The 22,101-nt window shown below is 42.5% G+C and overlaps 1 protein-coding gene across 3 annotated transcripts in view; it reads left to right on the top strand.

The window, feature by feature from the left end:
* Positions 1-19,465, top strand: part of LOC138974155 (sodium- and chloride-dependent glycine transporter 1-like) — an 87,383-nt gene extending 67,918 nt beyond the window's left edge. For all 3 annotated transcript variants that reach the window (XM_070346852.1, XM_070346851.1, XM_070346853.1), the window contains exons 3-15: positions 4,305-4,436; positions 4,808-4,948; positions 6,486-6,657; positions 7,990-8,122; positions 8,473-8,607; positions 9,528-9,631; positions 11,606-11,730; positions 12,204-12,316; positions 13,694-13,831; positions 14,860-14,959; positions 15,888-15,988; positions 17,306-17,485; positions 18,134-19,465. In XM_070346852.1, coding sequence (XP_070202953.1) covers positions 4,305-4,436; positions 4,808-4,948; positions 6,486-6,657; positions 7,990-8,122; positions 8,473-8,607; positions 9,528-9,631; positions 11,606-11,730; positions 12,204-12,316; positions 13,694-13,831; positions 14,860-14,959; positions 15,888-15,988; positions 17,306-17,485; positions 18,134-18,316 — 1,757 coding nt within the window. In that variant the 3' untranslated portion in view covers positions 18,317-19,465. The remainder of the gene's footprint in view (positions 1-4,304; positions 4,437-4,807; positions 4,949-6,485; positions 6,658-7,989; positions 8,123-8,472; positions 8,608-9,527; positions 9,632-11,605; positions 11,731-12,203; positions 12,317-13,693; positions 13,832-14,859; positions 14,960-15,887; positions 15,989-17,305; positions 17,486-18,133) is intronic.
* Positions 19,466-22,101: the final 2,636 nt, after the last annotated feature.

The raw sequence follows: 22,101 nt of genomic DNA, 5'->3' as shown, positions 1-22,101 counted from the left end.
TCTTTTTACCGACAACTCAGAGCTAAATCTCCGTGCGGTAAGTTTCGTGAAGCATACTTCGCGCAGTCTTTTTACCGACAACTCAGAGCTAAATCTCCGTGCGGTAAGTTTCGTGAAGCATACTTCGCCCAGTATTTTTACCGACAACTCAGAGCTAAATCTCTGGGCGGTAAGTTTCGTGAAGCATACTTCGCGCAGTCTTTTTACCGACAACTCAGAGCTAAATCTCCGTGCGGTAAGTTTCGTGAAGCATACTTCGCCCAGTCTTTTTACCGACAACTCAGAGCTAAATCTCCGTGCGGTAAGTTTCGTGAAGCATACTTCGCGCAGTCTTTTTACCGACAACTCAGAGCTAAATCTCCGTGCGGTAAGTTTCGTGAAGCATACTTCGCGCAGTCTTTTTACCGACAACTCAGAGCTAAATCTCCGTGCGGTAAGTTTCGTGAAGCATACTTCGCGCAGTCTTTTTACCGACAACCCAGTGCTTAATCTCCGTGCGGTAAGTTTCGTGAAGCATACTTCGCGCAGTCTTTTTACCGACAACCCAGTGCTTAATCTCCGTGCGGTAAGTTTCGTGAAGCATACTTCGCGACGTCTTTTGACCGACAACCCAGTGCTAAATCTCCGTGCGGTAAGTTTCGTGAAGCATACTTCGCGCAGTCTTTTGACCGACAACTCAGTGCTAAATCTCCGTGCAGTAAGTTTCGTGAAGCATACTTCGTGCAGTCTTTTGACCGACAACTCAGTGCTAAATCTCCGTGCGGTAAGTTTCGTGAAGCATACTTCGCGCAGTCTTTTTACCGACAACTCAGAGCTAAATCTCCGTGCGGTAAGTTTCGTGAAGCATACTTCACGCAGTCTTTTTACCGACAACTCAGAGCTAAATCTCCGTGCGGTAAGTTTCGTGAAGCATACTTCGCGCAGTCTTTTTACCGACAACTCAGAGCTAAATATCCGTGCGGTAAGTTTCGTGAAGCATACTTCGCGCAGTCTTTTGACCGACAACTCAGGGCTAACTCTCCGTGCGGTAAGTTTCGTGAAGCATACTTCGCGCAGTCGACTTCGCCCAGTTACTGACAGGCTCTATGGTTGGTTCTAGTGTTCTATACCACTAAAAGATAAGCAACACTTTTCGTTTTGGCCAGGATAAACAGCGGGTTTTCAGCCCCAAAACGCTTCACATCAACCCAAACGGAGACTTATTGATACATTTTACCACATCTGTTACCTTTTTTTAGGTTTCCATATGAACTACATTTGTCGTCACGGAGGCTCTGAAAGGAAAAACGCGGTTGTTGTTTTTTTCATTAAAAAAGCAAAGCAAAAGCATATATATCACCCACAAACTACAATTTGCACAATAAGTCCATATTCAAAGGATATTTATTAGTACTCCTCTTTTTCTTCTAGTTTTCCTCAAACGGTAATATCAAAACTATTAATTGGAATCATAACTAAATGAGACAGAAAGCTAATGTTAACGAAAGAAGAAAGCCGCCGTTAAGCGTCCTGAAAGAAGACATTTATTTGTAACAAAAGAAAGTGAGAGTAATGCAGAACCAATCTCCTCTCTCTGAGAGAAAGGGTAGCTTTGAAATGAACCAGCAACTTCCATCCTCATGAGCAATGCGAAATCCAGACTTTCACTGCCCACTGTTTGGGAAACGCACTATAAGAGCGTTATGTAGAACAGATTGCTATCTGCAAAACGAGATTTACGATGCTGAATTCGACACAAGAGTCCTGAATCCTAAACCTCAACCGAGATGAAATTAGGGGCCCTGAAATAGCACAGGCAGGCCGAAAATAATTCATCTTGGCTGCGAGTTCTCTTTATCCACCCCACATTTATGTCAGTGTGTGTGTGTGTGTGTGTGTGTGTGTGTGTGTGTGTGTGTGTGTGTGTGTGTGTGTGTGTGTGTGTGTGTGTGTGTGTGTGTGCGTGCGTGCGACTGACTCTTTCTCTCTCACTTTTCTTGCAATATCGAGATCCCCATTGAATAATCAATATCGTGGGAGAGAGAAGCTTTATGTGTGGAGAGAAGCTTTCATTCAGAAGGTTTCTGTGGATACCACAGCGGCCTATCGTTATGTAAAAGTAATAAGAGGCTTTCTGGAAGACATCCTTCAAAGATTATTTTTGTCGTCCTGCAGATTACATTCCTCTCTGAGATTAGATTCCAATTCTGACAAAATGGGTCTTTTGCCTATTTCATAACGTCATCGGGTCATTTTCAAAATCGACCAGCCCTTTTATATATCAATGGCTTGATGATCCTGTTAAGACCGAAATAAAATGACGTGATCAACTTGATTGTTTGTTTGTTTGTTTGTTTGTTTGCTTAACGCCCAGCCGACCACGAAGGGCCATATCAGGGCGGATCAACTTGATATGAACAAGTGTCCGTTTAGTTGTATATAATTATGCAGTTTCAAGTGTCCTGTATCTAAAGCAAAATAATGTTTAGGCTTTCAAATAAAGTCAGTTTTTGCGGACACCGTACACGTCTTTGCGACACCATACAGTGTTCTAGATGGTCCAGCGTGTAGCAAAGACCTGTACGTGTACGTGTAGATATTGCGTCACCCGTGACTCACTTTTTTCTCCAATGTTTCAAATGCATTCGTTGTTTTGCTCCCACTAAGACTGCAGATCTTGCCAAACGCGTGACGTAAAAACTAGATTTGATGACGTTACCCGTAAGCGATCCCGTACACGTCCTGAAAAATGCTGATCTAGATCTTGCTAATATTGTCCGATCTGGATCTCGCTCATGACCGATGGAGAACCCTTTGTCTGAAGGCTGTCCTTTAATCCAGACCCTTTGTCTGAAGGCTGTCCTTTAATCCAGACCCTTTGTCTGAAGGCTGTCCTTTAATCCAGACCCTTTGTCTGAAGGCTGTCCTTTAATCCAGACCCTTTGTCTGAAGGCTGTCCTTTAATCCAGACCCTTTGTCTGAAGGCTGTCCTTTAATCCAGACCCTTTGTCTGAAGGCTGTCCTTTAATCCAGACCCTTTGTCTGAAGGCTGTCCTTTAATCCAGACCCTTTGTCTGAAGGCTGTCCTTTAATCCAGACCCTTTGTCTGAAGGCTGTCCTTTAATCCAGACCAAAGTTGACTTCGCGAAGCCTTCGCAACCTCGCGCCCCCTAATTGGCGTAGAGGCCCCCTAATTGGCGTAGAGGCGCGTCCCCCGGGTGGTGGTTGGGGGAGCCTTCTCTACTAACTTCTGAGAGAAGGTCGCATCACTCTCGATGCCGTGAACTTAATTAGGATCTTTTTCTTGTTTCTTCTCTATTTCTGCCTCCCCAAAGTCCTTTTACTTTCCTTTACTCACCCATAAAATTCTTCACTTTTTACCCTTGTTAAGTGGTTCTTGTATAGAATATAGTCAATGTTTGTAAAGATTTTAGTCAAGCAGTATGTAAGAAATGTTTAGTCCTTTGTACTGGAAACTTGCATTCTCCCAGTAAGGTCATATATTGTACTACGATGCAAGCCCCTGGAGCAATTTTTTGATTAGTGCTTTTGTGAACAAGAAACACTTAACAAGTGGCTCTATCCCATCTCCCCCCTTTCCCCTATCCCATATCCCCCCTTTCCCTCGTCGTGATATAACCTTCGTGGTTGAAAACGACGTTAAACACCAAATAAAGAAAGAAAGAAAGAAAGTCTTCGCAAATTCTTTTTGCAGTGAGATTCGTGAAGTAGACTTCACGAGGTTGAGTTCGTCCAATTAATATCAACCTTAAGTCCGATGACTAGAATGTCCCTGTGTTTCATGCAGCGTGCTTTGTGCAGCAGACTTCGCCCAATTAATATGAACCTTAAGTCCGATGACTAGAATGTCCCTGTGTTTCATGCAGCGTGCTTTGTGCAGTAGACTTCGCCCATTAATATCAACCTTAAGTCCGATGACTAGAATGTCCTTGTGTTTCATGCAGCGTGCTTTGTGCAGTAGACTTCGCCCAATTAATATCAACCTTAAGTCCGATGACTAGAATGTCCCTGTGTTTCATGCAGCGTGCTTTGTGCAGTAGACTTCGCCCAATTAATATCAACCTTAAGTCCGATGACTAGAATGTCCTTGTGTTTCATGCAGCGTGCTTTGTGAAGTAGACTTCGCCCAATAATATCAACCCAAAACGTCCGATATCTAACATACTATGTATAATACATTGGAACCTTCCGTAACGACCCCACCTAAAAACGACCCCCTCCGTTTGCCGACCGATTCTCTGGGCACGGATGCCTTTTCCACAATCACTCACCTCCACATGTTTCTCTGTCTGTCTGTGTTGCAGGAGCCTTCCTCATCCCGTTCTTCGCTATGCTGTTTATCACTGGCATCCCCCTGGTGTTCATGGAGATGTCCTTTGGTCAGTTCGCCAGCTCCGGCGTCGTGTCCATCTGGAGTGTGGCTCCCCTCTTCCAAGGTACGTCTGATGGTCTCTGTGTGTGTGTGGGGGGGGGGGGAGTGGTGGGGGTGTTTGTGTGTAAATGTGTGTGGGGATGGTGTGTGTGTGTGTGTGTGTGTGTGCGTGTGCGTGTGTGTGTACGTGTGAGTGTGTGTGTGTGAGTGTGTGTGTGTGTGTGTCTGTGCGTACGTGTGTGTCTGTCTGTGCTTGTTTGTCTGTCTGTTTGTGTGTGTGTGTGTATGTGTGTGTTTGTGTGCGTGCTTGTGTGTGTTTGTGAGTGTGTGTGCGCGTGTGTGTTTGTATTTGTGTGTGTGTGCGTGCGTGTGTGCATGCATCAGGGTGTGCGTATTTGTCAGTTACCTCATTTTTGTTCAAATTGTGTATTGCAGGAGTTGGGTGGGCGATGTTCGTGGTGTCTGTGCTGATCGCTATCTACTACAACATGATCATCGCCTGGACCCTGTACTACCTCTTCGCCTCCTTCGCCAAGGTGCTACCCTGGAGCTTCTGTGGACCCTGGAGCACAGAGGGTAACCTTCTTCTCTCCCTTGGTCTTTTAGTTGGCAGATCGCTTTAACCATTAGCTAAGTTCTGTGCCTGCTTGACGCGACTATTTCAGTTTAGAATTATCTAGGCCCAATAGACCTTTTCGGTATCTGAGCAGCTCTCGCGAGACACGCTCTTTGTTATGCTTTGAACATCGCGAGAACTTCGAACCTTGGCTTGTGCAGCTCGCACGAGATCGCTGTACCGCATGCTTTGCTATGCTCTGAAGTTTGCGAGAGATTACGAGAGCTTGGAATACCGATAGGGTCTATTGGCCTTTATTGGGACAAGATTGGTTGGTACTATGCTGAGAATAGTGTGTGATATTTTAACTACAAGTCGTCGACACGCCAGCACTCGGCTTGTCTCATTAAAGTATTGAGATACACTTATGAAATGATGAGTGACGAGAGATGTTGATTGTGTGGGTTCCTGTTTTCAAAGCCCTGTGCGCTTGGGATCTCTATTGTTTTCGCAAATGTGCTCATGGCAGTGTCCGGACACCAAAGATGTGCTGCCTCCTTCAGTCGGTTCGGGTCTGGACACAAAGATGTGCTGCCTCCTACAGTCGGTTAGGGTCTGGACACCAAAGATGTGCTACCTCCTACAGTCGGTCAGGGTCTGGACACCAAAGATGTGCTGCCTCCTACAGTCGGTCAGGGTCTGGACACCAAAGATGTGCTGCCTCCTACAGTCGGTCAGGGTCTGGACACCAAAGATGTGCTGCCTCCTACAGTCGGTCAGGGTCTGGACACCAAAGATGTGCTGCCTCCTACAGTCGGTCAGGGTCTGGACACCAAAGATGTGCTGCCTCCTACAGTCGGTTAGGGTCTGGACACCAAAGATGTGCTGCCTCCTACAGTCGGTTAGGGTCTGGACACCAAAGATGTGCTGCCTCCTACAGTCGGTTAGGGTCTGGACACCAAAGATGTGCTGCCTCCTACAGTCGGTTAGGGTCTGGACACCAAAGATGTGCTGCCTCCTACAGTCGGTTAGGGTCTGGACACCAAAGATGTGCTGCCTCCTACAGTCGGTTAGGGTCTGGACACCAAAGATGTGCTGCCTCCTACAGTCGGTTAGGGTCTGGACACCAAAGATGTGCTGCCTCCTACAGTCGGTCAGGGTCTAGACACCAAAGATGTGCTGCCTCCTACAGTCGGTCAGGGTCTGGACACCAAAGATGTGCTGCCTCCCACAGTCGGTTAGGGTCTGGACACCAAAGATGTGCTGCCTCCTACAGTCGGTCAGGGTCTGGACACCAAAGATGTGCTGCCTCCTACAGTCGGTCAGGGTCTGGACACCAAAGATGTGCTGCCTCCTACAGTCGGTCAGGGTCCGGCAATAAGGCGACTACAAACTATTATCTTTCTTTCTCTTGAATTCTTGTAGTTTGTGAATTCACATAACCCTCCATATTACTATTATTAGTGTGCTCAGTGTATATAATTTGCACATAACGCAGGTAATACAACCATTCAAATGAGCTGTACAGCATTGAAGAGCCTCATGTGATCTGTGCAGGGTGTTTTGAGGATCGTTCCGTGATCAGCAACTGTACCCAGTTTGGCGGCGTGTGGCACAACAGCTCGTGTGTCACCAATAGCTCAGTGGGTGCCGAGATGTTCCAGCAGATCAAGAACGTGTCCAACATGTCTGCCCTGGACCACCACTCGCCCAGTGACGACTACTTCCAGTAAGTCATGAGGGAACTGTTTGGTGGTTGTTGATGAGCTCAGATTCATCGATGCCATCTGACACATTGTCATGTAGACTTAAACCATTGACATAAGACATAGACCAAATAGCCTGGACCGCCAACTCGTCACGTGACCCTTCGAGGTTACGATTCTCGACTTTCAGGGGCGCGTCGCGTCCGGTTTGAAAGGCCAGCGATTCGAAGACAGTGAAAAGAAAGCACGCTCCAGTTATTTGTGACAATGGGAGGTGACAATGAACTGGATTTTCCAAAACTCCAAACTAAACTTAACAAAACTCATCGAAAAACATGTTCCATATGCACTTTAGCATGTTCAGAACTTACCTCGGCAACTTCGTCCATGTTTACAATCGACACCGGATATCACGTCCCCCTGATTTCTGAAAGGCTTGTAAGCGTAGGTTCCTAAATGCGAGAGGCCGCTACCTCGTAATAGAGAGAAAGAGCGGAGAGAGAGCTAGTTGGCGGTCCAGGATAAATGGTCTATGCATAAGAGAATTACAGGGATAAAAGCAACAATGTAAAGAACATAACAATAGAGAAAGACACATTTGTTTAAATTCATAATAACTGTAAGATGCTTATGGCCGATGATGGAGAAAGTGTTACTGTCCTTAGTTTGAATTGCCATTGGATGCTGTGTAATTCAGAATCTATCAAACGTATGGCTGCTCTTGTTGGATACAATTTAGCACATCTGGCTTTCGTTGAGCAGACCGACAGGATAAGAGACAGAGAGACTGACAAAGAAAAAGACAAAGAAACAAGAGAGACAGAAAAAGACAAAGAAACAAGAGAGACAGACACAGACAGATAGAGATGGAATGAATAAAGAGTAGGCTACTCGCAGCTAAGCTGAAGTACTTTGTTCTGAATGACGTTCGAATGGAAGTTTTCATCTAATCTTTGTTTAAAATATTTCAGGCCTTGTAAAAGAATAAAAGATGTGTGAGGGGTAGGATTGTTGCCATAAAACAAAAAGTGTATAACTCACTCAATAAGCCATCCCACAGTACACTGTTAACACAAACTATCCTACAAGCAGCAGAAAGTTTGAGCTTATTCTCCTGCTCTGTTCAATCTCAAGAAAGACAAAGAAACAAGAGAGACAGACAAAGAAAAAGACAAAGAAACAAGAGAGACAGACAAAGAAAAAGACAAAGAAACAAGAGAGACAGACACAGACAAAGACAAAGAAACAAGAGAGACAGACACAGACAAAGACAAAGAAACAAGAGAGACAATAGAAACAATACGTGTTGTATTATTGGCAATGGGAACCGTGAAACACACCGTGTTGTATTGCAGTTCTGTGGTGCTGGATATCACAAAGGGGGTGGACGAGATGGGGGCGGTGCGCTGGCAGCTAGCTCTCTGTCTGCTCGGAGCCTGGCTCCTCGTCTGTATCTGCCTGTCTAGGGGCATCAAGACATCTGGAAAGGTAAGGACAAGTTTCTCTATTGTTTGTTGAATGGGTTTTTTTTTAATTATTAAACGGTGTTTGTATTTTTGACCACCATATAACATTTTACACAGATCAAGACAGATATTGTTGAGATCTGTGTCCAGTGTCATTTATTGCTTTAAAATACAAATAAAATGTATGTAAACATGAATTTTAATTAGAATTCTCTTTTTTTAACAATTGACCTAACACTCATTTGCAGTACAGGCTACTCTCCTAAAAACACATTTTGTGAAATGTATATAAAAAAAAGTTCAATATAAAATCACACCAGCTATTTCTAATATACTCTTATATTACACGGTGAATTATGCCTATGTCTGCAGGCGGTGTATTTCACGGCGTTCTTCCCCTACATCGTGCTGACCATCCTGTTGGTCCGCGGTCTGACCCTGGACGGCTCGGTGGACGGAATCATCTACTTCCTCATGCCCCAGTGGGACCAGCTGCTCAATGCTAAGGTAAGGTGTCATATGCTGGACACAAATCGCAGCCTCATTTTTCCCTTGGTGTCTCGATGATGTGGTTTTGATCCTTGTCTGAACGATATGATGCTGCTGTCTTGCAGTTTTATGACTGGGGTGATCAGTCTCTCAGTGCGTCCGCAATCTGTTGGCTGAACTTCCAGCTCAAGTCTATCCTGCACAGGCTAATAGCTTGAAGGGACATTAGAAACCAACAACCATAAATTGTAGACGGATGCATGTTATTGATTAAAAGCCCCACAATGATGTGCTTGGCAAAAAAAAAAAAAAAAAAAAAAAAAAAAAACAAAAAAAACAACAACAACAACCAACCAATCTAGTTCAACGAAAAGCACTGCTTCTGATAAAACATCAATAACACAGTTTACTGTGCAAAATGAACATTAAATGGTAGTGCAAACATCGTTTTATAAAATCGAATCAGAGAGCAAATATAGCCTGAACACGTGTAAGACCTAAAACAAAATCCTAAATAAGAACTCCTTTGTTCCATTGTAACAATTTGAAATCTTGATCACATACCAATGTGAAATATCAGCATAAACATATAATAGTGACACAATCAGAGCCTTTCCTGTCCCCAATCTTTGTAACCTTATACATGAAGATTTTAAATTAAAAAAACAAGCATATTGAATTGCTGTGATATGATGAGAAAAAAGTACCCCAAAATACAGTAAGTTATCAAACCAGTTGAAGCCAGACATATTGGAAGGTACCGCTTGTTTCACAAAAAAGAATATACACAATCATAAGGTTGACAATTTAAAGCAAATACAAATCTCACAAACTGAAACACTGTCTGCTCCTAAACCAGACTGAACCACCCACAAGGAAAAAACGGTTGACGACTTTTAACTGATTTTCTCTCTCTGTGTTTATTTCTGTGTCTCTAGGTTTGGGGCGACGCAGCCGTACAGATCTTCTTCTCTCTGTCGCCATGTTGGGGCGGCCTCATCACGCTGTCAAGTTATAACAAGTTTCACAACAATTGTCGCCTGTAAGTTTAGCAGAGATGCTCATCATGCAACGCTTCACCTTTGTCACTCCAGATCCACCCACTTGCGATGAGGGCTTCATACATTTACACTCTGCGCTAATTTAAGTCCTCGAAGGCAGATTGCAAGTTGCATTGTTAGTGACAGAATGAAATCACACAAAAATGTGTCATCAGATATTGGCAAAAACTGAAGCCAATATATGTCATTTAAGTGCACAAAGTTGCTCACCTGATACCCAGAAAAGCAAAATTGTTTGCGTCATGTCTGCTGACGAAGTATAATATGAGTTTTGAAAAAAAAGTAGTGATGTTTTGATGTAAAAAAAATGTCTATACTGAAGGTACGCTGATCGGGAGCGTCACCAAACCTTACCAAGGATAAAGGACACCAACAAATTCAATAAAAACAAAATTGTCAAAAATTTTCTTTCAAATGTTTCAATAAGGAGAATATTTTACTTTTAAACAGATTGGCATCTCTGCATATGTGTGTGTGTTTTATCTGTTTGTTGGTCTGTTCGTTTGTATGTATGGATTATTTGCCCTGGATCTCACAGCCAAGTCTTCAACTTCAAAAAGCCACCTATGTTTCCTGAGATTTTGTCTTTTGGAATGTGAATGTGGTTCAAAGTGTTAGCTGAACATGTGCTAACACAGGATGTCTTTTTTCTCGAGCATTGTGCAGTACCATGAACTGATGGAACACCTGATTTGAAGAAGAGTAAAGGGAAGCCTGCACAGTGAATTCAAATGTGCCATTGCTTCAAAACTGTGTAGTGCTAAACCGAAGTATGGCAGAAGCAGCCAAAACGAGAGGCATTGTAACTCATGGATTCTAAAACAAAAGTATTTTCTAACCACATGATTTCATTTGGAATCCATCAGTTATTATTCTTCAGTGTTTGTAACTTTTTTTTAAGAAACTCCATTTTGCACAAATGAAATATATCATTCTGAAGAATTGATGAGAGAAGATTTCTTGTGGGCACGCACTGAACCTTTTCTTTCTGGTTTCAATGTGTTTAAAGGCATACCTTGGCCAACTAAAAAGTAAGCAAATTGATGGTTTCAAACTTGAACATATTTTCGTCTAAAAGTTCCAAGATTTGGCTTTGAGATCATGTGCGTGTGTGCCAATAAACTCCCTTGTTTTCAGAAAGAAAAAAACGTCAAAAATGTTGGGACACCTTTCCTCAGGCCATCTAGAAAACGGATGGCCCTTTGGAAACTAAACATGTTGACTTGCAGACAACCGCGACTGAAGATAATTGTCTTCACGTTTTTTGTCAAATGGATGATGCACATCTAAGTAACATATTAACCAGAATAGAGTTAGAAGTTAGCATATATACTGTAAGGCCATTGTTTAGTTCAGCAAATGTGACACTGCATGAAATGGTAAACGATCTTTCTCTATGACATAAACACATTTTTAAAGCTGCTGCAGTCTTTTTTCAAGCATAGGTTGCTTGTTTGAGTTTTGGAGAAAAAAAACCAGTCGGACGTCATTGTTATGCAATAAGCAAATTGAACAAACCGAGGTAGCAGAATTGACGAAATGCTTTGTATCATCCATTTAATCTAAGCAAAAGTAACGTTACTTTTGCCACGGAAACGATAACCCAGCTGAAGTTTGCAATCAAACTGCAAAATGAGAAATGGTATATATTTATGGCTCAGGTTATAAATACCCCTGCAACAGCTCCAAAGTGTCTTTTCTTTCTTCATCTTTTTTTCCTTTTTTTCTTTAAAGAACATTTTCACCAATCAATGATCCAAAATACACACACACAAAGAAGCCTTAACCCAGAGATACAAACTAAGAAAACGCCCCGCATGGGCATATCGACTAGCAACTTCCTTCAGAGAATACAATCAGTGCTGCAAAGGGTGCACTCCTGGCGTAAAGGGATGACCTGCAGACCTTGCCCTTGACCTGATTGTGATGTCTGTGTCTGTGTGTGTGACGTGCAGTGACGCTATCCTTGTGTCCATCATGGACTGCTTGACCAGTGTCTTCGCCGGACTGGTCATCTTCGCCATCATTGGATACATGGCGCACGAGCTGCACGTCAAGGTCGAGGACGTCGCTACTGAAGGTCAGGGTCGAGGTCGCGAAGAATTAAACATGGCTGCTTAAGGGTAGATGTTTGAAAATCTGAATCAGTTATGAAGTACTTGGGTTTAGAAGCTGAGTCAATGATAAAGAAAGTGTTTGTTGTTTGAGGTTAACGTTATTTGTGTGTTTAGGAGGATGAAGTCAATGCCGTGAAGATTTATGTTAGATAGTACATGTATGTGTAGGGTTAGGGTGACTTATCTCATGATGACAATGCCATCATCCTTAGTGGTTGAGTATGTGAGAAACTAATTCGTTCTTTCAACTTTTTTTGCTAGATACGTTGATATTAAGTGGTTGTGTATGTACTAATGCCATTTCAGAACACTTGGTGCACCAGAGCTACCGCCACCAATATGGACATCAAATCTAGAATCAACTGGTGGCCTGAAGATGGGCATTCACAGAATACGTGATGTGCCTTGCTTACTTGAATGTTTGATTGGTTTTCAGGTGCTGGCCTGGCCTTTGTGGTGTACCCCGAGGTGGTGACCAACCTTCCCATCTCACAGCTGTGGGCCGTGCTCTTCTTCGCCATGCTCATCACCCTTGGGCTCGGCACGCAGGTAAACATTGGGCTTGTTCAAAACCGTCTTTAGCAAACAGTCATTTTCCCCTGGAAAATGGGCTGGGACTACCGAAAATGGCGGGTGAATTGTGATTGATCAAGTATGATTGGACACTGCTGTGTCTAGAAGGGTGCAGGTGTGTTGATTAAAAAAAAACAAATTGATATGCATGGCCAAAAAATAATGACAATAATAATAATTTTAAAATAATTTAAAAAATAAACAATGGCGGTTGAAGAATAACCATGATGCCCACAAAGCCAACTCCTGAAATGCAACAATAAGAAACAACAACAAGAATATGTGGGTGTTGCAGTCTAAGAACTTAGAAGAAGAAGAATCTGTTTGATATTTCTTTACCATTAATGTGCTGGAAGATGGTTCACTTTTAAAACAAGGGGCTGAAAGGCATTTATGACATGTTCTGTGTGGCCATCTTGGGTTAGAAACTCATGGAAAGTAAGAAACTATAAGTATTCAATTGTACCCACATGAACACATAATAATATACAGAGAATAAACAGATTTTACATGTTCTGTATTTAACATTATCTTCTTTACATTAAAACTCCGTTGGTATGCTCTTCTTTACATTTAAAACTGTGTTGGTGTGAAAACCATAAACTCTTGCAATTCGCTCTACAAGTTATGCAATTCAGCTTTTCGAATGAAATAACGGTAACACTCTTCAGGGTAACATTCAGCTTTGTAGGATTTAATGTATTGAACTTTCTTCTTGTACAAAAGCACTAATGTGATTAATCGAGACGCTAGAGACGTGTATTCAGACTTTTTGTTTTATCCAGACATTTTTTTTTAATTACATTTACAAAGGTAGTTAACATTTATATTTTTACTTCAATAATTAATACGACAAACATGTGTGTGATCAATAACGTGGACCTGTATTGTGTTCAGATCGCCACCGTGATGACAGTACATTAATACGACAAACATGTGTGTGATCAATAACGTGGCCCTGCGTTGTGTTCAGATCGCCACCGTGACGACAGTACATTAATACGACAAACATGTGTGTGATCAATAACGTGGCCCTGCGTTGTGTTCAGATCGCCACAGTGACGACAGTACATTAATACGACAAACATGTGTGTGATCAATAACGTGGCCCTGCGTTGTGTTCAGATCGCCACCGTGACGACAGTACATTAATACGACAAACATGTGTGTGATCAATAACGTGGCCCTGCGTTGTGTTCAGATCGCCACCGTGACGACAGTACATTAATACGACAAACATGTGTGTGATCAATAGCGTGGCCCTGCGTTGTGTTCAGATCGCCACCGTGACGACAGTACATTAATACGACAAACATGTGTGTGATCAATAATGTGGCCCTGCGTTGTGTTCAGATCGCCACAGTGACGACAGTGCACACCACTCTACTGGACCAGTTCCCACAGCTGTTCCGCAAGGGGCGACGTCAGATGATGTTGCTGGGGGCAGTGGCCGTGTCCTGTTACCTCGTCGGTCTGGCTTTCTGCTCCAGGGTGAGTTATGCATACAGTCAATACATTTTTTTCTGTTTGCGGCAATCTGTAATGTGGAGAAATTTAATTGTTCAAGTCAAATGATTACATTTCTTCATGCTCAAGGGTATGTCATGCCTACAGTGAACACATTTCGTTTGTTTGCGGCAATCTGTAATGTGGAGAGACTGAATCTTTCAAGTCAAATGATTACATTTATTCATTCTTTAGGGGTGTTGCAGGTAGCTTTGTTTCCTCCTTGGGGATGAAGCTACCAGGGGAAGGGATTGTGTTGGAGGTGCGGGTAGAGGGGTAGCCCTCCCGGTGCTCCCCCTTGGACCTCCCTAGTCTAGGACCCTGGGTCTTCGCGAGGTGGCCATTGTGGCGTAATCCCTCCGGACTAGCATAACGTTTCCCTATCCCAAGACCGACCGTGCATGGTCTATGACCACATCCTCTACGAGGTGACCCTATCAACTAGGCAGCGAAAGCCCCTAGGCGAAACACGGCGGATCTAGAGGAGAGAACCTCGATAAAAAATTTGAGCTGCCATGAAGACGGAGCATGTTGGCTGAGGACAGCGGGCAGACCTTCTGTGCCGACACCCATCTACAGGAGAAAACCAGGCATGCACGCATCAAACCCAACATGGCCATTCATTCTTTAAAGCAGAGGGACTAAAGTCGCGGTCAGATGCAGCGATTTTTCTACGATTCTGCTACTGTACAGTGAAAACAATTAGTTTGTGTGCAATCTTTTAATGTGGAGAGATAGATAGCCTTTCAAGCGAGATGATTACATTTGTGTGTATTTTATAAAGCAGAGATACCAAAGCCTTGGTCAGGCGCAGCGGTTATTCTATGATTACAATGTCACATGCTACAAAGCAGGCATTTAACCATGATAGAACGATCTACAATGAAATCTTAGGCAATGCTTTGGTCGCTCGGATAGAAAAGGATAGAGCTTGCGCTATTTTGTACGATAACCTAGTCGCCTGGAAAGTTGCGATTCGAAGAAACAATGGTGGACGTCATTCTTTTTTTTAGGGCGGTATGTACGTGCTACAGCTGTTTGACAACTACGCTGCCACCTACTCCCTGCTCTTCATCGGTCTTGTGGAATGCGTGGCTCTCTCTTGGGTCTATGGTGAGTTTATAGCAGCTTCGCTTTTTTGTTTCCCGTGTTTATAGTTTACAACTGACAGGACAGTGGACCCCCACCCCCCACCCCCCACCCCCCTTTAAAGACACCCCGATTTAACGTCTCCCTTTTAAGACCCTGTTTTTTCTCGGTTTTTCTGTTCATAACCTCTGTAAATGTATCCAATTAAATGTATCCAATTAATTTAAATGTATCCAATTAAGACTATCTCTGTTTTAAGACTCGATGTTCTCAGATTTGTTTTTGGGGGGTCTTAACACTAACAGGCGAATTTGCCTGTACAGTAAAGATGGTTCACTGAAGTGGAAACACATTTATCCTACATACGTGAGAGAGACACCCGTGAGATAATAATCGTTCAAATCACACGTGTGTATATCATGTAAATGAGGTCATGTCAAGCAAGTCTGGCAGGGACCTGTTTTTCCACTGCTTATGATGCCAAAGTCACCGAGTCAAACGTCATTATAGAAGAAAAAAAATTGCGCTCGCTAAGTACCCTCGATGAATCTTTAGAACTAACACGTCACTAGCACTCCACACTTTCAGAGTGACGTTTCTTTGCTTTGACGTAATAGATTGCACAAGGCTTTAGAAGAGATCGAGGTTCCAAAACAAGCGTCTTCAATTTAGCTGCCTCGAATGCAGGACATTTTCAGTAAAATACACGTAAGTACAGTTTGTAGGATAAACAGAATACTACATGGCTTGCTGTGTCGTACCAGATTTACACTCGTTGCTTTTTCAAATAGTGAACAGCTCGCTTTCGCTCGCAGTTCAATATGTCAAAAAAAAAACCTCGTGTAAATCTGGTACGACACAGCAAGCCATGTAGTATTCTCTATGTATACATACGTGTCACGGTACAGTGTAGAATCACAGAAACACAAATGTAAATGTTTTGTTTCACCAGGAACGGAGCGTTTCTTTGACGACATCGAACTGATGCTGGGTGACAGACCAGGCAGGATTTGGGCCATCAGCTGGAAGTTTGTCGCACCCATCGCTCTCGCCGTGAGTATATTCACACCCTTGCCTAGTGCACTAGCTCCACCTCTGAGTTATCGCTCTCGCCGTGAGTATATTCACTCCCCTGTCTGGTGCACGAGCTCCACCTCTAAGTTGTCTGCCCTATAGTATAGAGACAAAGTGTTGTTCGCCTCGCGAGCACGAGAAAAATGTCCCTCTTTCTCTTTGCTGCGATGCCCGCAGAACCCCTCCACGCGGTGGTGCTCCCAGGCACCTCATACACGTAGGGTGAATCGCTCTGATCGTAAATGTATTCGCTCCCTTGTACAGTGCGCTTGTTTCACCTCTGTGTATGTCACTTGCCCATGTCACGAGTTAAGGAGGTTGGAATATAGGTCTTTGTACTGGTAGAAGAACAGATTTTACAGTAGGCTCTTTGATCAGAATGATGAGGATGAGGATGATGCCGATGTCGGAACTTTATACAGGGGACTGTACTCTTCATTTTACAGCAGAGGTATTGGGCATATATTGAGTACTCGCTATCTCAGGCCTAGGCTTTATTAGATACGACACTATCGCCATCATTGTAACCTCCACTCATAGGTTTTGCTCCCGGTGTTTCCGGTGATTGTGTCTGCATGTGTGTGAAATTTAATATCACCTGTATTTTTCAATAAGTTATGTTCTGAACAACATCTCGTGTGATTTTGTTACTGTCAACAAAAACGTTGTTCATTGTCTTCGAGGTGATTCTGATCTGCACTGCGTGAACTTCAATAATACCTATATATTATTATTATTATTATTATTGTGATCATTTTTATGCGCCTAATCTAGATATAGCCCTAGGCGCTTACATATTAATTTCTGCCGTTTGAAATGGAATTGTTTACAGACAGACAAACATACATTTTTTACACACAATATGTAACGCATTCACATCGTCCAGTGAAGCTCAGTAGCCTATTAGGCGAGCATTCACCTTTCACGGCCTTTATTCCAAGTCAAACGGGTATTTGGTGGACATTTTTATCTATGCCTATACAATTTTGCCAGGAAAGACCCTTTTGTCAATCGTGGGATCTTTAACGTGTACACCCCAATGTAGTGTACACGAAGGGACCTCGGTTTTTCGTCTCATCCGAAAGACTAGCACTTGAACCCACCACCTAGGTTAGGAAAGGGGGGAGAAAATTGCGGCCTGACCCAGGGTCGAACACGCAACCTCTCGCTTCCGAGCGCAAGTGCGTTACCACTCGGCCACCCAGTATATCTCAAGAAGTAATGTTCTGATCGAACAACATCATTCTGGTGTCATAATTATATTACTGACACTGATACCGTTGTTGACTGTTGCAGGTGATTCTGATCTTCACGTGTGTGAACTTTACCCCCACCACGTACGGTGACTACTCGTTCCCGGGCTGGGCGGACGGCATCGGACTTATCCTCACGCTCAGCTCCATCCTCGCCATACCCGGGGTGGCCATCTTCAAGATCGTCAAGGAAAGACAGACCAACGGCGGATCCTTCTTGCAGGTGAGAATGATAATAGAGTGTAAAACAATAACAATAATTGTCTTTTTAAATGACCAAACCGGGGGTGGCCATCTTCAAGATCGTCAGGGAAAGACAGTCAAATGGTGGATCCTTTTTGCAGATGAGAATGCTGCCAGAGAGAAAAATATCGGAAATACACGCCAGACAATGTCTTGACAGATCAAATATTGATAAATAAAAAGAATCAAATTAAAATGAGATTGTTGCGCTTGTGTCTTCAGAGCGAGTTTCTAAAAAAAATGTCAGACAAGTTTATTTTCTGTATTATAAGTGTTCGTCATAAATTGAACGTTCCTATAACACCTTTCTTGTTTGTTGATGCTGCCTATGTCTATTTCTACACAGTACACAAAAACATTCATGAGCCGACATTTCATGCAATGAATATAAACCATGATATGATAATTGTTGCTTAACGCCCTCACGCTGAAACCAGTAAAAGCATGTTCCGGGAGCGACAACTGGTCACAATAATGAACAACTGATCACAGAGAGGGTAAGCTGCCTTGCTGATTTCATAAGCAAATATGTTACGCGTTGTATGAACAAACATGCGACTAACAACAACAAATAAGGCTTCATTCTGGCAAACCACGACCTTGCAATGCCTTTCATCTCTGTCCCTAGTGTGCCAAAAAGCTGATGAAGCCGCTACCGGAGTGGGGCCCAGCGCTCAAGACACACAGGATGGAACAGGCCCAGGCCGCTGGCGCAGAACCTTCCAACTTCGAGTCCCAGGTCCCCCTCACCTTCACCGCCACCAACGGTAACTCTGCCGCCATGGTCAACCCTGCTGCCACCAAGATATGATCTGACCGTCGTCGCTGTCCATAGTGTCATCTCTGACCGGTGACCTCTCACTTCAAAAAGTCTTATTCGCTACCAAGATATGATCTGATTATCGTCCTTGTCAACAATGTCAACATCTCTGACCGGTGACCTCTCACTTCGAAAAGTCTTATCCGCTACTAAGATATCATCGTTATCCTCGTAGACAGGGTCAGAGTATCTCTGGATTGAACACCTCGTTATGAAAAATTCACTACGAAGAGTCGTATCTGAAACTAAGATTTGATCAATATTTGCATCAATGGAACAAGGGACTGCCGGTGAGAGGAAATAGAACAAGACAACAATAAAAATTTACTTTCCAAAAAACAGCAACATGAACAAATAAACATTTTGTTTATTGGTTCATGTTGCTGTTATCAGGTGAGTACATGTGTATTGCTGTCTTGCATTATTTTCGTAGACATTATCAGAATCTCTCTTGTTTGAAGCTATCACTATTAAAAATCCACTAGGTGGAATTTAATCTTATTGTAAGATTTTATCATTATTGTCCTGGAAAGTGTTATTATAATAATAATAGTATATCTCTGATGGCCCTCTTACTCCAAAAAGCTTATTACACCTCCAATTATCCATCACCAAGATGTCATGGTTATCATCATGAGAGGTGTCATCATCTCTATGTGGTCATTCTGTGTCTTGGAACAATCTTATCCATCACTAAGATTTGACCATTATACTCATGAACGTGTCTGAATATCTCTCCGGCGATTTTCTCACTGAAAAAACACGAAAAAAACCAACTTTGTGCAATTAACATTTGGCCATTATCCTCATGGCAGTGTCAGAATATCTCTTCGACGATTGTCTCACTGAAAAATATCTTTCTGCTGTTAAGATTTAATCATTGTCCTCATAACAGTGCCAGAATATCTCTCGGGTGGTTTTCTCACTAAAAAAATAAAAAATAAAAATAAAAAATCTTTGTGTTATGAATTAGGATTTAATAATTATCCTCATGAAATACATTTCCGGCGATTTTCTCACTAAAAGAAAAAAAGAAGAAAAAAATATTTCTGCTATATGAAGATTTTACCATTATTGTGGTGAAAATGTCAGAATATATTTCCGGTGATTTTCCCACTACAAATTTTTAAAATATTTTTTTTAATAAAAATATCGGTTGAAAGATGTAATTGCTATCCTCGTGGGAAGTGTTAGGGTCTCTTTCTAGGCAGTTCTCTCACTACGAAGAATCTGTTCCTCGTGATATGCACCTCCCTCTCTCTCTCGCCTTTTACATGATTTATATGACGTCGGCTGCCTGTGAAGTATGGTGGAGATGCAGTGCTGGCCGTAGATGCGTGTTTGAGGGGCAGTCGATTTGAAGATATGCTGAACAAGCTATCTGGTTCAGGGAGAGAATATCCCAGCTGATAAACTAGAGATGTAGGCGTGTTTTATATTCTTTTCCCATGCTCTGCAGTCAGGTTTGAATGTACAATAGTGGACCGGGAAGGAAGGCCAGAACAGGATCTGAAGCTCTTTTAGTTTGGATTGATTGGGGCAATGATGTTGGGGCGTGCTTTTCTTTAACGAGACTGATGCTTTAACATGCGGAGCATGATTCTCATTTATGTTTTACCTGGGACTCTGGGATTGTATCTCCATCACCATGGTTATTACCTCTCTGTCTGTCTGTCTCTCTCTATCTTTCTCTCTCTCTAGGCTCCTCTGTCTGTCTCTTTTTCTTTCTGTCTCTTTTTTTTGTCTGTCTCTCCGTTTCTGTCTCCTTGTCTCTCTCTGTCTCTCTCTCTCTCTCTCTCTGTGTCTCTGTACTGTCTGTCTGTCTGTCTCTCTCACTATCTGTCTCTGTCTCTCTCTCTCTCACACTCTCTCTAGCTCTCTCTCTCGCTCTCTCCCTCTCTCTCTCTCTCTCTCTCTCTCTCTCTCTCTCTCTCTCTCTCTCTCTCTCTCTCTCTCTCTCTCTCTCTCTCTCTCTCTCTCTCACACATCTTCCCCCAAACCTGCTGACGGTAGCTTTTGCGTATGTGTGCGTGTAATTGTGTGTACGTGTGCATTATTGTGTGTGCGTGTCTGCATGCTTCTTCCATCATAACTGTATTTCCTTTTCGAATGTCATCTCAGAGTTGTGTAATTGCAGCCATACCCTTTTGCTGTGCCTAACGGAGAGTGTAACGATTCATAAATTTAGCCTTGTGTCTAAGTTTGCATCTCATTTTTGTAGATATGTTGTAAGTATGATTATTTCAGTTTCATGATCATTTCTGTGAACCAGTCATATTTAATGATTATAATAATAATTATTATAATAATTATAATAATAATAATAATAATAACACATTTATATAGCGATTTTCCACATTATTTCCTTTAACTAAGACTGGGTGGCCGAGTGGTAACGCACTTGCGCTCGGAAGCGAGAGGTTGCGAGTTCGACCCTGGGTCAGGGCGTTAGCAATTTTCTCCCCCCTTTCCTAACCTTGGTGGTGGGTTCAAGTGCTAGTCTTTCGGATGAGACGAAAAATCGAGGTCCCTTCGTGTACACTACATTGGGGTGTGCACGTTAAAGATCGCACGATTGACAAAAGGGTCTTTCCTGGCAAAATTGTATAGGCATAGATAAAAATGTCCACCAAAATACCCGTGTGACTTGGAATAATAGGCCGTGAAAAGTAGGATATGCGCCGAAAATTAATGGCTGCGATCTGCTGGCCGATGTGAATGCGTGATGTATTGTGTAAAAAAAATTCCATCTCACACGGCATTGAATATGTGCGCGATATAAATTGCATAATTTTATTTTTAAATAAAAAATCTCTGCGCTTAGAACTGTACCCACGGAATACGCGCGATATAAGCCTCATATTGATTGATTGATTGAGAACTAAAACACTGAAGAAGTTTGTATCGAGCAAGCAACAACAACAAAAATACACACACACGAAACATAAAAGGGGGATCAATATCATGTTATAGAGGCGCGGTTAGATAAACAAAGAAAGCCTATATTTATCAAATGTTCCGCTGATTAAAGTAAATTAATGTCTAAGGATTTATGGGGAAAAATAGATGGACACACACACATTCTGAACCTATTGATGTCCATGGATACAAACAGATTATTGTTTTCTTTTCTTTTGGATTGAAGTTGTTCTTTTAAGAATTTGTTGATGAAATATTTGTATTACGATTATCACTATGATTAATTTTGTTGTTGCTTTTCTGACTTTCAGTCTGTAGAATATTTTTGTCACATACAACCGATGTTTGTGTTGCAAAAGTGTCTTGGGATTATGCGTTTTGACGTGTTTTCCCTGTGGTCATATTTACTTAACTTAGAGTATGAGAGACAAGACAAGGTTTACATTTTTCATCTATACTGAAAGGCATAAATTCTGCAAATAGTACATTGAACGATTTTGCTCTCAAACAAAAATCAGATTGAACCTGTAATTTGTAGTTGACATCTTGAGTGTCGGAGCAAATGTTTCACGCTGTCAGCGTGCGCTTTGCAGTATTGCTGATCCAGCCACAGCTCACTGTGCTAATAAAGACAATGGGCTGAACGGGAGACAGTAATGTAAAAAAGATAGTGTATGGCCCTATAAAATGCAACTGGCTGTTTGGCTGTATCAGATATCGCAGTCATGCCACGACTTGATGAAGGAGAGAGACAGCAAGCGATTGGGATGCTTAGAGCTGGCCAAAGCATTGAACGTGATGAACACTGAACGTTTTCCGAAATCATTGCGCTTGGACTCAGTCACTTTTTTTGAAAA

Source organism: Littorina saxatilis, linkage group LG8, assembly GCF_037325665.1.
Source record: "Littorina saxatilis isolate snail1 linkage group LG8, US_GU_Lsax_2.0, whole genome shotgun sequence".
NCBI lineage: Eukaryota > Metazoa > Mollusca > Gastropoda > Littorinimorpha > Littorinidae > Littorina > Littorina saxatilis.
The sequence above is the reverse complement of the archived record's forward strand: the minus strand, read 5'-3'. Positions and strand labels throughout refer to the sequence as shown.